Source organism: Solanum tuberosum, unplaced genomic scaffold (assembly GCF_000226075.1).
Source record: "Solanum tuberosum cultivar DM 1-3 516 R44 unplaced genomic scaffold, SolTub_3.0 scf00226, whole genome shotgun sequence".
Taxonomy (NCBI): domain Eukaryota; kingdom Viridiplantae; phylum Streptophyta; class Magnoliopsida; order Solanales; family Solanaceae; genus Solanum; species Solanum tuberosum.
Genome location: NW_006239155.1, coordinates 149,939 through 167,129, shown reverse-complemented (window position 1 = coordinate 167,129; position 17,191 = coordinate 149,939). Strand labels below are relative to the sequence as shown.

The 17,191-nt window shown below is 32.5% G+C and overlaps 3 protein-coding genes across 3 annotated transcripts; 1 reads left to right on the top strand and 2 right to left on the bottom strand.

Annotated features, from left to right (window-relative positions):
- Window positions 1-2,030: 2,030 nt before the first annotated feature.
- Window positions 2,031-2,686, bottom strand: LOC107062448 (probable inactive poly [ADP-ribose] polymerase SRO2). The gene is made up of 2 exons (XM_015313102.1): window positions 2,220-2,686; window positions 2,031-2,133 (listed from the first exon to the last, which is right to left on the bottom strand). Exons 1-2 carry the CDS (start codon window positions 2,684-2,686, stop codon window positions 2,031-2,033), a joined length of 570 nt encoding a protein of 189 aa, XP_015168588.1.
- Window positions 2,687-4,420: 1,734 nt separating this feature from the next.
- LOC102597985 (KH domain-containing protein At4g18375-like) lies at window positions 4,421-10,276 on the top strand. The gene is made up of 9 exons (XM_006356740.2): window positions 4,421-4,580; window positions 5,866-6,551; window positions 6,995-7,417; window positions 7,602-7,856; window positions 8,050-8,382; window positions 8,634-8,710; window positions 8,850-8,961; window positions 9,576-9,733; window positions 9,891-10,276. Exons 2-8 carry the CDS (start codon window positions 5,868-5,870, stop codon window positions 9,717-9,719), a joined length of 2,028 nt encoding a protein of 675 aa, XP_006356802.1. The 5' UTR covers window positions 4,421-4,580; window positions 5,866-5,867; the 3' UTR covers window positions 9,720-9,733; window positions 9,891-10,276.
- An 846-nt stretch (window positions 10,277-11,122) lies between these two features.
- Window positions 11,123-15,748, bottom strand: LOC102597666 (amino acid permease 6). Its single transcript, NM_001318651.2, is given in 7 exon segments — window positions 11,123-11,642; window positions 11,761-11,988; window positions 14,032-14,177; window positions 14,299-14,513; window positions 14,697-14,790; window positions 15,034-15,267; window positions 15,380-15,748. Coding segments are annotated over 7 exon segments (1,446 nt in total). The 5' UTR covers window positions 15,483-15,748; the 3' UTR covers window positions 11,123-11,216.
- Between the last annotated feature and the right edge of the window lie 1,443 nt (window positions 15,749-17,191).

Below are 17,191 nucleotides of genomic sequence, written 5' to 3'. Positions count from 1 at the left end.
TTACTAAAATTAAATAAAAAGTAAAAAAGAATAACCTACCTTAAAAAAAGGCAAAAAAAGAAAAAGAAAAAAAAAAACCCTTTCTTCTTCAAACCCACCTCACGTTTCAAATGAAAACTACAGATTAATAAAAAATTCAACAACAAAAATAATTGGAAAAGAAAGAAAAAAAACTTCTCCAAATTGAAAGCTTAGATCAAAATTGAAGAAGAATTTTTGTTGCTACTAATTGTTTCTTTTTATCTCTTTAGAAGCAAAACTTTTTTAAAAAAAAAGTCAAAATTTTATCTCTCTTTTAAATTGTAGATACAACTTTGAAATTTTCATATTTCTTGATCTTTCTTCTTTCAAGCTTTGGATTTTTTTTTTCAATTTCAAGTTTTTTGGTGTCAAGTTTAGTATTAGGAGTAGTAAGGTTTGAGTGTTTTCTTCTATTGATGTTAATATCAGTTTGATGAAATTGTAATCTCAAATGAGGCTGTGAATGGAGACAGATGTAATTTTAAATTGTAATATCATGTGCGATGAAGACGGAGACAAATGAGGGAGAGAGTATTTGTGGTCTCGCCGGCAAGAGGAGGTGGCAGCGACAACTTTCTCCGGCGATTGGGCCATTTCTTGGTGAAAATGGCAGCTGATGTAGGGAGACCCAAAATTTTAATTTAAAAGAATAATTTGTTTTTTTTGTACAATTTGCATCAAAACAATACTTTAATGAATCTTTAAAATATTGGAAACATTCAAACTTTAATTTATACTAATATGATCATCTCTCTTGATGAATCTTTCAACATAATTAAACTTCTTTCTTCATTTTGATGATCTTGTATTGAATTAATGTGAACATCTCTTTATAATGAATCTTTGAAGAATATATTCTTGATCTTCATCATAGTGAAGAACATATCATGTCACTATCTTTTCTATGATTTCTTATGAAAAAGATGAAGAATAATTTTATTTTAAAAAAAAAAACTACACTATTAGAAAGAAAGAATAGAAAGAAAGAATGAGAAAAAAAACTATACTAATCGAAAGAAAGAATGAGAAAAAAACTACACTAATAGAAAAAAAGAATGAGAAAATGAAAAATGAATATTCAGCATCTCCATGGATGATTGTAATTTATACATTTGATAATCCATAAGAATAAGTTGAAGAGACATGTTATTTAAGTAGAGACTATGAATTGATGGAGATTTTTTGTGACTCATTAGGTATAATTAGAATAGTAAATATTATTGGTTTTTTTTTATTTACTAAATAAAATATTTAATGAAAAGAATTAAGAAAAAAAAGGAGAAAAAAGATAAATATGAATGGAGGTCATAGAGAGGTATCACATCACCTTATCTATGTTCTCCTTTATATTATATATAGATTCCAATGTGGAATAGAGAAACTATCTATTTGAAATCAAACGCCGTCTGGAATTCTTAATGAACAATTCTTGAACGATAATTGTCTAATAACGATAATTGTGAGAATAACTATAACTTTATGAACCAATTTCCAAGCAGAAATGCTTGATGCTTCACCAAGTCTCTTCTAAAGGAATACATTTTATTCAATAAATTCATAAAGTATTATTTCATCCGCTTCACCAGATCTTACATATATAAAGGGAAAAATGTGTGCTGAAAGATATTGAAAGTCCATACAACACATATATCCCAATAAAATTGACACTACTAAAAGAACTTTAGGAGGAGATTTAATTTCCAACGTGATCGAACGTATCAGTTGATCATCAGGAATAATAGATTTTAAATCCCTCATGAAAGTTTCTCCCTCTACTGGTGTGCCATCCTGTGAACAATTTGTATGAAAAGTCAAGATCAAAATAATAGTCTTGAAACTAGAATATTCACAACAATATGTATATATATAGTAAATCCTTGATTAATAGCTAGTGTTAAAAAGGGAAACCCAAACTTACCCCATAGGAGATACACAAATTTCTCAACTCCAGCCTTTTTGATATTGTAAGAAAATTATGTAGCTTGAATAATAATCTACTCCATGTGCTATCAGTATGACCACCACAACTCAACCTTTTCAAAATTTCCCAATATAGCTCGACATAAAATGATATGTTTTTCACCATTTTCATCTATATCAGACATCATATCACTACACAAATTAAATAGAAAAAATAATTAATGAACATCATGTGGAATAATTAAGAAAACACCAAAAATGAAGCATGTGTACTATACCTTATTTGAGGTGATAAGAAAGGGGACAAGTATATACCAACACCATGAGGATAAGAAGCAGGTACATTACTATTCATTTCAAACCCACGACACGCAAGGCTGTCGAGATTTTTAGCTGATGTCCCGCACCAAGCAGAGTCATCAACTCTACGGTTCCCTCTTGCTCTCGTTACCTTCTCCAGATTCTCTTGATAAACTTCAAACCGCTCCTTTTCCATTGGACCTCTTCTCATGCATTGATGCATTGCAGTGATTATAACACGATCTCTCATAATAGACGGTAGTAAACCCTTTAGCTTCTGATAGACGTTCTCCTCTTCCCTCATTAACCTTGTCCCAGCCCACTTTGGTGTAGGCGTACCCACAACAATCCGCGATGAACTGCCCGATTCCTCATTTCCTTTTTCACTCTCCGATGAGAGATTTTGTGATTCCTCAACATCGTTGCCGCTTCCGCTAATCATCATCGGTGTTTGTAGCAATGAGATTTTCAAATTTGTTGTATAAAAATATGTTTTGAGAAGAAAAAAGTTGTCTCTATTTATACAAGTGTTGGTTGGCAAAGGAAATGAAAGTCTCCTTTTTCTATATTACAGTAATCCCTATTAATAAATTCAAGTCAATTTTTTTACTAGTTTATTAATATGCTATTTACACTTTTACCTATTTTGTCTTCTTTTTTCTCTTTTATAATAAGAAAACAATACTCTTTCGGCTAATGAATTTGAGAGTTAATACTTAGAGCCTGTTTGGATTGACTTAAAAGAATAAAAAGTCAAACTGAAATGACTTTTAAGTCAAAAAATAAAAAGTAGGGGGAAGACCTACTTTTGATTTTTCGCCAACTTTTTATTTTTGAGTTATTTTAAGTCATTTTTGACATTGCCAAACACTTCCTAACTTATTTTAAGTTATTTTTTATATTTGTTAAACATTTCTAGAAGTCAAAAACTGATTTAAAAGTAAATTTGACCAACTTTTTAGCCAATTCAAACACCCTCATACTTATTAAGAAAAAAAATTATGACATAAATTAAATAGCATTTTCCACTATGGAAATAATTTAAAGAAGAATCATAAATATGAGGAATTAACTCTCTTGAATTTATCATCTAAAAAATGTAAATGATGGGCAAAAATAGAAAAAAAATCAAACATTTATCTTAAACTTTGAACAATTCACTTATTATGGATTATGAAATTTTTTTCCAAACAATCGTTTTAATAATAATGTGGAATTTTTTTTGGAGTATAAATTTTTATTTTTACATCTTAAATTTCACAAATTATATTCAATTATGACTTTCGATTTTAGAAAACTTGTGCTTCCCTAAATATAAATTTGATTAATTTATAATCAATTTATATAAGAACATAAATTTAAAACTAATTCATTTAGATTTTTCAAGTGTTTTTCTTTTTTATTTACTTAATTTAAATTAAATATTATTTAATAGAGGTGAGTTGACAATTAAGTAATTGTATTTCATATTCTAATTCTAGTCGTATTTTTTGTATATAGAGATGATTTTAAATTTTTTAAAGTCTTTGAGGACAAGTTTCACTAAAGAAACTCAAAAAAATTGGTTCTTTTATTCCAAGTTCATAAAATTTATGATTAAATATAGAAAATGACAAAAATGATCATTAATTTAAAATTCAATGGCGTAAGAAATGTGAGCTTATCACATGTCTGTTGTAGCTTTCGACATTTGTAAAATCCAAAATAGAGGTCACAAGTAATAAATTTTAATAAATCGAAACAAAGTTCACATCTTTACTAGACCAATTTTTATTCTCTTTATTTTTTGTTAACACCTTTTTGTTTATTTATTTTTTCTTTATTAAAAATGTAAAAGAGAAGAAGAAGAAAAGAAATTTGAAAATAAATATTTTTGGACCAAAAAAAAGTAAGGACTTAATGGAAATAAATGCACATGAATAAATTCGTATAATCCAAAATAGAGATAAAAAAATAATAAAGTTTAATAAATTGAACCAAAGTTCACTTCTTTTGCTAGATCATTTTTTTTCTCTTCATTCTTTGTTATTAAAACCTTGTTATTTAATTTTTTTTCTTTATTAAAAATGTAAAAGAGAAGAAGAAGAAGAAAAGAAATAGTTTGAAAATAAATATTTTTTGACCAAAAAAAAGTAAGTACTTAATGGAAATAAATGCACACAAATAAATTGGTAAAATCCCTAAAAAGTACTACTTACAACAAAAGCGAAACCTTCTGATATAACACCACTCTCCCTGAGCTCCGCCGGATACTTAGGTTTATCTTCACCGTTACGGCGTTGCTAGCAGAACCCTACTCCACCGTTGAAGCGGTCCGATCATATCTCCGACGAAGCCTGGTAAAAATGCTGAATCACTTAATTCTCCTTTACTCTTCCGTTTTTCTCTTGCAGTTTTTCTCGATTTCATACTTTTAGTTTCACTGAGTGGTCGAGCTAAATGTCGCTAAATTGGGGCTGCTAAAATTAAAGTTATAAATCAAAGACTTGTATTAAATCTTCTAATTTGTGCAGATTGTAACTAGCAAATGTATAGGTATAGAATTGGTACTGCTAAAATTAAAGTTAGAAATCAAAGGCTTGTATTAAAGCTTCAAATTTGTGCAGATTGTAACTAGCAAATGTATAGGTATAGAATTGGTACTGCTAAAATTAAAGTTATAAATCAAAGACTTCTATTAGAACTTCAAATTTGTGCAGATTGTAACTAGCAAATGTATAGGTATAGAATTGGTACTGCTAAAATTAAAGTTATAAATCAAAGACTTCTATTAGAACTTCAAATTTGTGCAGATTGTAACTAGCAAATGTATAGGTATAGAATTGGTACTGCTAAAATTAAAGTTATAAATCAAAGACTTCTATTAGAACTTCAAATTTGTGCAGATTGTAACTAGCAAATGTATAGGTATAGAATTGGTACTGCTAAAATTAAAGTTATAAATCAAAGACTTCTATTAGAACTTCAAATTTGTGCAGATTGTAACTAGCAAATGTATAGTATGGAATTCCATGGAACTGAATAGGATAGATGTTTATATCATAGACCGTTGATTAATTTTTTGTTAGTTCGGCATTTTAAGCTTCAGCTGAAACTTGATTTCTCGGGTTTGGGCTTTTGCAAGCCTAGTGCATAGCTTTATATTACATAAAGAGTACATATGAAGTGGACTCGAAGGGTTTAGGTGAGAAGGTATTAAAACTTTACCACAAAATAGAGGTGGAGAGTAGTTTGAATGCCAAATGCTTAGACTGAACTATGCGCTGTTGCTCATCCCTAGGGTTCGTACTTGACACATTCATTTTCCCTGATTCAGATATCACTCTCTGATAAACGTGTCTTACTGATCATATGTAAAAGAATAGCGCGTACAATTTTCAGAAGTCACTACCAATGTGGCTCTATGGAGTTTGATTGATAATATTTGCATTCATGGGTTCAGGCCTTACCAAATTGATTCTTCTAGTTGACCATGTTGCAAATTATCTTACCTTTCCCCAAAAAAAAAAAAAACTCCACACTTTTCTCATACATCCACTTTAGTCTTATCATTCCATACCTTTCTCATACATCCTCTATAGTCTTATATCCTGAAATGAGCATCTGTTACAAAAAAATTTGCAGATATGTCAATGAAGTTGACACCTTCCAAGAGACCACATGATCAGAGCCTTGCAGAAACAAATGGCCGAGGGAAGTGGCAGAAATCATCATCTTTTAGTTCCCAGAGATCACCTGCGAAAATTCGTATATTATGCCCTGCTTCAAAAATAGATTTCCTTATCGGAGAGGATAGTAGCATTATTTCTCGGATACAAGAGGAAACTGGTGCAGAGGTTCGAGTTGAGGATAGTATTGTTGGTTGTGATGAGAGGGTGATAGTTATTATAGGTTCAGGAAAAGAAGATGAAGTGGGAACCAAACAGTTCCAGGCTGATGTTGAGGGGAGTGAAACTAATGAAAAAGACAGTTGCAATGATGAAAATGGTGATAAGGGTGAGAATAAGGCGTCTCTTCCGGCAGAAAATTCCAAAACTGAAAAGGAAACTGAATCTATTCAGAAAGCTCTATTCTTGTTGTTTGAAAGGATGGTTGAAGGAGGAGCAGAAATGGATGGAGGAGATGAAGAGGGCAATAATTCTTCCTCATTAATTATAAGATTGCTTGTTCTCTCCAGCCAAGTGGGCTGTTTGCTAGGAAAAGGTGGTAGTGTCATAAAGCAGATGTCTTCTGAAAGTGGTTCACAGATACGAATTCTTCCCAGGGACAAACTACCTTCATGTGCGTCTTCATCAGATGAATTGGTTCAGGTATATTTGTTGATATTTATTCATTCATTCCTTGCAAGTATTAGTCAACTTGATTCACTCAGCTTAGCCATTAACCGTCATCAATGTGATCATTTTTCTGTCGGAGTTGTATTTGAATCCTGCCTGTTTTCTTGTGTGTGCTTGTCATGATTTTTGAGAGGTCTTATTGATATAACAGTAATTTCTGCGTTAGGAAGTCCTTTAATTAACTTTAGTGACAGAAAAAGGCCCTTGTATCTATACAATTCAATTTGAGAATGTTGCACACTCTTCTTACTTGTTGGTTCACAGTGAATACTGCTTCATCGACATCTTATTTCCTGTCTCACGTTTCACAGAGTTGATCATTGTGTATTGTCTGCTGCTTTTATGCAGTACTCTCGTAGTCAAATCTTGTCATATTAACCAGAATTCTGGAGACATTCCTAATTGTTATGTTGCAGATTTCTGGGGAGCATGATGCAGTTAAAAAAGCTCTTGAAATTGTTGCTCGACAATTACTTGGGAGTTCCTCTGGGGATCAAGATTTTCTCTCTGCTGATGCTGGTGGTCCATCTTCTCAGTCTCCTAGACGTCCTCTATCTAACCGGGAAATACGTCCACCATCAACACGTCCTTACCATGGGCAGGGGCCTGCTTCCTCTGGTGGATTTCGTGTTGGGGAAGCTGGTATACCTGGTCGAATGAATCCTATTCCTGATGCCTTGACTTTCAGATTACTTTGTCCAGATGAAAAGGTTGGAGGTATAATTGGAAAGGGAGGAAGTATAATTAAAGCACTTCAGCATGAGACTGGGTGTCAAATCAAAGTTCTGGAAGCCACAGGGGATTCTGAAGATCGAATTATTGTCATCTCTGGTCCAGCGGTATGATTTGTTATGTCTCTCTATTTGCTTTCTTTTTCCAGGATTTCCTTTAATTGGCATTGGAGGGGGGAGGGTCATTCTTTTTGCTAAAGTTGTTACTCTTTCTTCTTTCCTCTTCTTTATCATGCTTCTTTGATTTTCTATAACCTAACAATAAGAGGCTATGACCATTCTATCTATGCAGTTCCCAGATGATAGAATATCTTTGCCGCAAGATGCTGTCCTTCGCATCCAATCCCGAATTTTTAGGGCTGCACCTGAGAATCAGGACAATGTTATGGTTGCAAAACTCTTGGTGTTCTCCAATCAAATTGGGTGTCTCTTGGGTAAAGGTGGTGGTATAATAGCTGAAATGAGGAAATCAACTGGAGCGTATATTCGTATTGTAGGCAAGGATCAAATCCCAAAGTGTGCTGCGGAAAATGAAGAAGTAATTCAGGTATTTTTTGCTTTTTATGATTTGAGTGATGTTACTAAGCATAAAAATTGGCTGTTTTTCATTTGCATATTTAGAGAGTTTGTTGCTAGCCTTTAGGTTTAGTGTGATGTCTATGGCAACATTTGTTTGGTTTAAGGACAGGCCTAATTCCTAGTTCTCAACTTGCTTTTAACTTTTCTTTTTGGTTGCTCAGATAAATGGAGATGTTGAAAAAGTTCATGAAGCCCTTCTGCAGATAACTGCCAGATTACAGAATCATTACTTTCGTGATGCATTTCCTTCAAACCCTGGGTTTCTGGACCAAGTACCTCCATTCCCTTCACACATGGGAAGGAGAGAATTTTCACCACCTCCAGGCATGTTCCCCAACATTCGTCCACCATTTCACAAGTTTGATGCTCTACCTCCACATGGTGGTTTCCATCCACATGATGATCGTCCTCCCTTTATGCAAAATTTCCATAGGCCAGGCATTCCACCTCATATTTCTGATAGAATGCCATCTTCAGCACCATGGGGTTCTCAGGTAGCATTTGGTTGCAGTTAGTTCTACCATTCTAGTTTCTTGTGACTTTTATAGTAGGAGTTGGTTGATTTTTATATATAGGCTGCTCCACCTTATGTACTTGTAACCACATGCTTGTTGCTTTCATAATGTAATTTAAAGTGAGCGTCACAATTGTCTTAGAGCACTTCTTCTTTCTGCTCGAATAAAAAGTAAAGATCCAAAAAAAGTGACAAACATTAGAAATATTAATTATCTGAACTGAATTGCAGGGACGGGGTGAAGGTGGGGGACATCTAGGCTTCCCAGACTATGCAGGAGGTCCTCGAAATATTGGCGGCTTTGGAGGGTCTGTACTTTCTAAATCATGACCAGACTCTTTCATTTTGCTTTCTTTTATGTTTTAGAGTTCATTTATGAACTGCCTTTTCTATTATACATCAATGATATATGTATGTCTCTGTTACACGTGAATTTCATTAATATAGAGGAAGTAATCCCGCTGTGATCACAAGCACTACCGTGGAAGTTGTTGTACCTCGATCTGTCATTCCTGCAATCTATGGAGAAGGTGGGGGATGTCTTCGACAAATATGTGAGGTATGATCTTATGTCCCTAATTCACATTACCTTTTTTTTGCCCTTTTATTTCTGATTGGTCTCTACTATAGGCCATGCCCATTAAAATATATATATATATATGATCTCCATCTTTATGTATGTGAAACGTATGTATTTGACAAAATACTATGGCCCTCGTTTTGTACATATTTATACCTATTTGGTCTAGTATTCATTTTCTCTGTTCTTAATTTTTACTTTCAAGATGCCCTCATGTCTTTCTCTACATGTTCTGCTCCTTGTTTTTCAATATCAGAAAAGATGGGAGGCTTACTGAAAAGAAGTTTCTTTTACCATTTTCTGGAATTTTTTTAAAAAAGTATATCAATACTAGCTCCGTTTGTTCAAAACATTGTTTGGTTATACATTAGACTGATCTTTTGATTAGTTTTTCAACTGAAAAATCTTTTTCCACTCACACAACTTCCAACTTTCTAATAACCATTTTTCAAGTGCAATAACCAATGTTCCCAAATTTCAGTCAAATCCATGTTCAAACGCCTACGTAGTGTCATTCATGGCAAGTACAAATTTGTTGCGTTGTATGAAAGTATATTATTATTTGACTCTTCGTTTGACTAATTATTTTCTAGATTTCTGATGCGAAAGTCACCATAAATGATCCCAAGCCTGGAGCAACAGAGACTGTGATCATTATATCTGGTACGCCTGAGCAGACGAATGCTGCTCAGAGTCTCATTCAAGCATTTGTCATGGTCGAGACTGAAGGTGCTTGACTGGTGGCAGTGAGGTAATTTCTCAATCTTGTGGACTTTAAATTGAATGACATTTGTTTTCACGAGCTGTGTGAATGGAGAGCAGTTTATTGTACTCCCTTTTTCATTCTTTTGTCATTGTGAATTTGTTAACTTATATCAGAAAACTTATTGTTATGATGTTCTAAACAGTGCCGAAGCTGGAGTTTGGTGTTGACAGCAACTGGAAGAGATATGGTTTAGCAGGTGGCAGGGCAGCAAACTCTTGACAAGGAAAAATAGAAAAAATGCATGTTAGGGTATTAGAAGTATTACAAGTTGGCTAAAACAGAACATCTTCACTTGAGATGATCATTCTAGGAAGAGGAAGGAATGGGTTTTTCAAAACTTATTTGCAGATATTTACAGATTGCCCTGTCTTTTTGTCCATCAAATATGATGGAGCCATTCCTGTTCTAAATTTTATAAAGTGTAGCTTGAAGACCTCATTATTTTTCTTTTTTTAATATCTGTGCATTAAAAGGAACTATGAAAACAGTCTAATGAGAACTAATAGATAGTCGAGAAAATTTTCGAAATCTCTCTTCAGCTTTTGCTTCCCATGTGATTTACAATATTAAGCTTACCACGCTTATTTTGGTTTCTTTTAGGCGGGTGCGAGGTGGAGCAGGTTACAACCTTTGTGGGGCGGGGTGGGTTAATTTTTTTTAAAAAACAAAAATCATGTCGGCAGAGCAGGTTGTGGGTTTGAGATAAACCCAATGCTGAAATTGCTAAACAATTTCTTCCGTTTAGGCTTTAGGCAAGAAAACCAACTATCAAATACTTGTCAGATTAACCTTTTATTAGCTTAAAACACTTCTACTTGTTCTTAAAGAATCAATAATTTATTTTTCATTTGTTATTGTGTTATGTTGAGTGAGAATCCATTTTTCAGTTGGTCTTGGGATCACTCTCTTTTGACATTATGTTGTAGTAATCAATTCTTTTCTAATTCTTCTTGGTCACTTTTGTATATATTGCAATTAGTTTTTCTAAACTATCAATTACTTGTTTTTTATGTAATATTTCACAGTTATTACATCAGTGATGTTTTTATGATTCTAATAAGCTATTTAAGTCATTCAAAGAAATTTTATGTTTGGCGGGGTAAGTTGAGAAGAGAAAATTATGTTATGTGAGGTGGGGCGGGTTTGTCCTGCAATCGCCAAACACTATTTTCGAAGTTTTTCCATGTTTAAGTGGCATAACTATAGAGTTTCTTAAACTTCACATGCCTATAACATTCACAAACCATGAATACGCCTTAACTCCAAATTTCAAAAGTATTCTTTACTTTTTTTTAAACTTCATGCCAAGTTAAAATCAGACAAATTGAAATGAAGCAGTTTGACTCCATGTAAACGAAGCATACTGTATAAAAATTATAAGAATAATAACATACAGCCATATTTCAGGTTGCATTACACTTGTTATTGATAACATTACATATTTAATAATTTGAACAGTTGTGAAAACTTATTGATGAGTTGAGAAAGGCTTGTAACCCTTAACATCAGTGGCAAGTCCCTGGATGGATCCAGCAGCTGCAACAAGTGATACGATCAAACAAGTCCAACTCAATATTTTCAGCCATACCCATGTGAAAGAATACTTTGGTATCTTTCTCTGAGCAATGTACATCTCTATTGGGAAGTAAACGGTTAATGGATAAAACGATGCTGCTCCGATCAACCCCAAGAAGTCGTTGAAGAAGGGGAATATCATTGCAATCACCGCTGTCACTATAACATATGTTGTTCTCCACACCAACCTGAATAAGTTGAGGTTGTAAGTTCCACAGCATGGAACTCGCATCGCGTATTCTGAGGTGATGAATTTGCTGTCTGGCCATCGCTGGCTGCAACGAGCCTCCACGAATCCATATAATGGTTGGCAGAAAACCTAAGCAATGATAGATACATTTGATATTCGTTAGATTCTGTTTGTCTTACTTTCCTTTTTACTTCTTTTTCAGAAAGAAACGTCTCTTTCTTTTATAAGATTCAGAAGTCTTCTTTACCTGATAAGCTCCGACAAGGTGGACAGCGATGCAGACGTTGGCAAAGTCAATTAGCCAAAAAGGTTCATAGAAACCAAATCCAGTAAGAAAATTTCCTGGAGCATTGTTTCCAAAGGCTGCATAGCCAATGGTACCACAAAGTACATAGAATAAAGTTGTGGTGGAAACTCCAGCTAGTGAGGCTCTCTTCATTACCTTGCTTTCTGGTGGTGATGATTTCAGTGTGTCCTGTAATTAAAGAGCTGATTAATCAGTAAATTGCTCGTAATACTTCAAAGTAGTGCATTTTTTAAGGTTTGACACAGATGTGACAATATTTTTGAAAAGTTCAAACAACATAAGTTATATTCAGTCTTTGAATCATTTTACCATATTAAAACGACGTCCACTAGAATAATTAGGTGTGTGTTCAATTCTCACGGTTTCTTTTTTTTTCCCAATCATAATTTATCTCATAGATTTTAGTTGTTTTGTCAAGTCTAAACACAAATTATTGATTTAGGAAAGTTACCAAACAAGATTATTATTATCATGAAGTGAGAGATGGGGTCCACTAAACTCAATTCTTGCTTAAATTACATCATATGACAAAACAACAAAAGATGTCACAATACTAAAAATTTGAGGTCATCGTAAATCGGATAATAGTACAAAAAAAAAGAGGATGGTTGTTATGAAATGATAAGAAGCGTAAGAGTGGGCTTTCACTTTTATTTTTTGTGAAAAAGCCTAAAGAATCAATGACCCAAACTCGTGGTCCATATTTTTTCTGGTCCAAGAGGAATAAAATAAAATATATTAGGAGTATATTTTTCCATTTCAATTTATTTCTCAAAAAAGTGTGTTTTTCCATTTATTAATAACTCTTTAATTTTAAAACTATCAATATGGTATATTTTAAAATCATAAGATTAAAAGATACTTTAACACATATTACATATCTTTAGTTTAAGATTATAAAATTTAAAAGTCTAATTTATTTATTTTAACTCAGTCTCAAGTTAAAACAGACAAATAAATTTAAAAGGAGAGACTAGAGAGTACTATATATATTCCTTATATTACTATTCTGGCTTTAACATCATATTCCAAAAGAAAGAAAGGGAAAAATTTAACTACATATTCTGTGGTCCTCTACCTGAAGGTTATTCCTTAATTAAAGAAAAAACAGTGCTCGTGACTCGTGAGTTTAAAGAAAAAAGATAAAGAACGAATAGTTTTTTAATTTTATATAAAGACATTTACAAATGAAGTAACAATAACAATCTACTCAGTATAATTCAATTAGCAAGGTCCGAAGAAGATTGGATAATATATATGCAGATTTAAAAGATAAAGAAATTATTTTTGAGACGAATAACAAAAGATACTATAGATATTTTTGTATATTTGTGATATCTTAATATTACTATATAGATTATTTTTTAAAATAACAATAAAAGATGGACCATCGTGATTCCTAATGCTCCAAAACCGAACATGTGGCTAGCTGACTATAGTCTACAGACTGATTACTCAAGAGTAGTAGTCGTATATATATAAATATAAAATAGATTTGTACACTTTAATGCAACGCTTTCATTAATTAGTGAGGCACACATTTCAACTAAGTACCTCTGATTTTTTTGTTTGGGTGAGAATGAATTAATAGATGGGGTACTAGTCATTGGGGAGTCAAGATTTTGTACTAAATGGTATGACAAAAGACTCCTATTAAATATATGAATGATTTAATGGATCATATAAGTGCATCTTTGAAGGTATTGAAATCAAAAAGTTTGAAATAAAGGGTGCACGGTTGGTATGTAGAAAAAAAAAATTAATGAAAAATATTATTTTTCTAATTTTTTTTTTTAGTGTTTAGAATAATGAAATATAATAAAGTAAAACACTATGGGGTTGAAAGTCAAGGGTGGTAGGGTTGGATGATTTAAAAGGGAGAAAACGATGAACTTGAAATGACAATTATAGAATTAATCCTTGTGTTTCATGCTCTCGTTAGAAGAATTAGTTTTATGACTTTTAAGAAATTTGTTTTACTTATAAAATAATAGTTTAACTGTTCATATATTTTATAAGTTCAACTGAACTCATTACTTAAAAATTCCATCCATATACACAACACAAGTATGACCACATATATATGTTTTGTGTGTGTGTGGAGGGGGCATGTGCAATTGCTACCCATAATTGATGAAAGTTCACATGTAGACAAACATCAACTAATCAATTATAAAATATGAAAAAGATATATGATAAAACTATGGTTACCTGTATTTCAATAAGAACTGTGGAATAAGCATAAGCAAATGCAATATCTCCAATAGCTTGGAAACTTCTCCATACTTTTTCTGTTCCAGATACATCCACACCTACTACCACCCCTGTTAGGCTTGTCTTCACATGGTGCCCCACACCTACATTTTTTTTAATATCGAGAATTTAAATTTTATGCATCGATAATACAGTAAAAAATATACATAATTAACTTGTATAGATAAATATAAAAATATTTTATACTGTCGATGTATATAGTACCTGAGACTTTGGCTATGGATAGTCCAAGACCAATAGAAGCATAAGTAAAAGACATAACAGCAGCAAGAATTGATAACCATGAGAGCTTGTGGAAATTTGGAATTTGGCTAAGAACTATTTGAATTACTGCAAATATTATCATGTATGGGTAACTTTCAATTGAGCAACTTGCTTCATGCCCATTTTTGTGAAAACAATTTGACCTCTTTACAGCCCTGAAAATTGAAATTCACAGAAAATAATTATTATATTAGTATTTTAATTAATTAATATAGAGTATCATTTATTTTATTAGAGTAGTTATGTCATTGTCATGAGATCAAATTAGTCAAAGTATTGACAAAAAGGTCTTAATGTTTTCTTTAAAAATAGAATTTTTAATAATTATTTGTACTTACACCATACTAATAGATGCTGTAATTGTATATCCAATTGTAACTCCAACAAGGTTAGCATATTGTGCAATTCCACACAGTGTCACCTTCACACCTCCTGTTTTTTTAAATCAAGAAAATGTCAAAATAATATACTATATGTGTATATTATGTATATCGATAAGAGAATGTAAATATTTTTGAGTGAGCCGGCCAAATATATACTTCCACTTGGATTGTAACTCAAAGTTACATAATTAGCTATTGGAGCTAGAGAAAATCATTAAAAACAGAGCAAAAAACAGAGAATTTGCTACGTTGACTTTGTGGTAAGAATTTAAGTTATATGTACTGGCAGTACCTAAGTGAGAGCGGACAACGTCCATGTAAGTATAGTTTCTCTTGCCGGAAATCGGTCCCGGAGATCGGTAACAGTCGGCAAGAAGTGTAGAAGTGAAATATGTGATGAAAGAAAAGGCAAAGAGAACAGCAGGACCAGCCACCCATCCTAATTGAGCTATAGCCCATGCTAGTGAAAGCACTCCTGAGCCAATCACAGCAGTAATAATATGTGCACTCGCAGTCAACAAAGTACCTGCAAATTAAAACAGAAACGAATTCAGAATTTATAGTCAATAGGTTCATAATAAATGAGTATCATGACTTATGCACGATTCTAAAAACAACATTCCTATAAAATATGTTACCTGTTCTTTTTTCACGTCCATCATCATCAAAGTTTTTTTGAACGTCTCCATTTTCGAGTTCATTTGAGACGTACATAGCGTTCTTTTGAAATTCAGGTGCCATATTGTCTTCTCAAGTGTGTGTTTTTGTGAGATGTTTGGAGTTTTAAGTGCAAGAATGGTTTAAGGAAAGATGTATTATATATAAGAGAAGAGATTAAGTGTTAAGAAAAGGGCAACAAGAAATTTAGGGTCAAAGGGGGCCAAAAGTCTTTGGAACCAAGAGTAGTGGGAAAATTTGAAAAACTATACTCTACTACTTAAAGATTTCATAAAATCTTTACCTAAAATACTATAGTAGGAAATTTGGGTGTTATAATAAGGTTTTTATGCCAAGAAATGATGGTGTATATTTTGCACCCTCTAATGTGCTTATATATTATCCCAAATCTTGTATCACCCACCTCCACCCACCCACCCCCTCCAATAAGAAAAAAGGGTCCCCACAAATTGCCTTTTTGCATTTGGTCCTAACCATTGAAAATGAAATATTTGTGCTAATACCATTCATTGAAAACTTTGAACAAACATTTTTTGCAAATATATTAATACTCCATCCTTAAGTTGACTCAATGGTCTTTATCTTACTTTTTATAGTCATTTTGTATTCTTTGATGAATTTGGTCGGTCTTTTTACAAATTGGGAATTGCCATGACAAAGAAGAAAACATCAAATCTCCTTCCAAGTTAGTTCCTTAAAGAACATCATCATATATAGTATATAGGTTACGTTACCTCCTAAAATTTCCTACCTAAAACTTCACCAACAACCCTACTTCATATTCGAGATGATCAATATATCCATTTCTTTTTGAAAAATTTAACTTACCTATACTGACGATATAAAAAATTTTATATTATTATTATTAGTGTATTATATCTTATTATAGATAGTGGCATATCTGCCTTTGGTGAGAAGGATTCATTTTTTTATTGAAAAATTACCGTCCAAAAAGGGTTAAAATAAAATTATATTACCAAATATCTTAAAGTTGAATATGGTTAATGAAACATCTAGCTTATCAGCAATTATTTCTTGATCTCGTTATCGAGAGACTTCAAATAATTATAGCATACCCTAGAAACAAGGAGTTGAGGTGGTTAGACATATACCTCGAAATTCTCCCAAACATAAGAGTTGTCCTATAATTTAATTCTTGTTGTTGTTGGAGGTATACATCTATCTTTTTTATGCAAAACAATATACGAGAAATAAATGTTCAACTTACAATATAGTACATAATACAATGACGACATTAACCCTCTGTTTGGATCATTGTTACCTATTGTTTCATAATGTATTGTATTGTATTCTATTGTATTCTATTGTATTGTACTGTATGTTATCTCCTGTACTCTCAGGTTAGTCAAAATTACAGAAACAGAAAAAAAGATGAATTAGACAGAATGCTTTTAATCCGAGTCCACAAAAATCACTGTGTTTCCTTAAGAAATTTAATCCCCTCACTGTAATCGAGGTTGCAGATTAATTCCTCCCAAGATAAAATGGATTAACATGTTAGAGAAGTAGCGGAACCTCAAACTTCAATAATTTCAGCAAACACAAGAACAACAAAAAAAGCACACACAGAAAATGTATGCAGAGAGGAAAAAATTTCAGTGAATGAAAAACGGAAAAAGCCTCTTATTTATAGCCATTTTCAGCAAGGAACGCGTCTGCTCAGACAAATCTGTTCAGACCCATTTTTTTCAGAACGTTGTGTCTTTTGGGAAAAGTAATGACGTTTTGGAAGGAACAGGTCCCTTCAGAAC

Bases quoted from the DNA above. Each gene is read 5' to 3' on its own strand.
- LOC107062448 (XM_015313102.1), bottom strand. From the start codon at position 2,686: ATGATGATTAGCGGAAGCGGCAACGATGTTGAGGAATCACAAAATCTC. The intron at 2,134-2,219 runs GTATAGTACACA...TAATTTGTGTAG, and splicing joins TTCTTATCACCTCAAATAAG to TGATATGATGTCTGATATAG.
- LOC102597985 (XM_006356740.2), top strand. From the start codon at position 5,868: ATGTCAATGAAGTTGACACCTTCCAAGAGACCACATGATCAGAGCCTT. The intron at 6,552-6,994 runs GTATATTTGTTG...GTTATGTTGCAG, and splicing joins CATCAGATGAATTGGTTCAG to ATTTCTGGGGAGCATGATGC. The intron at 8,962-9,575 runs GTATGATCTTAT...ATTATTTTCTAG, and splicing joins GTCTTCGACAAATATGTGAG to ATTTCTGATGCGAAAGTCAC.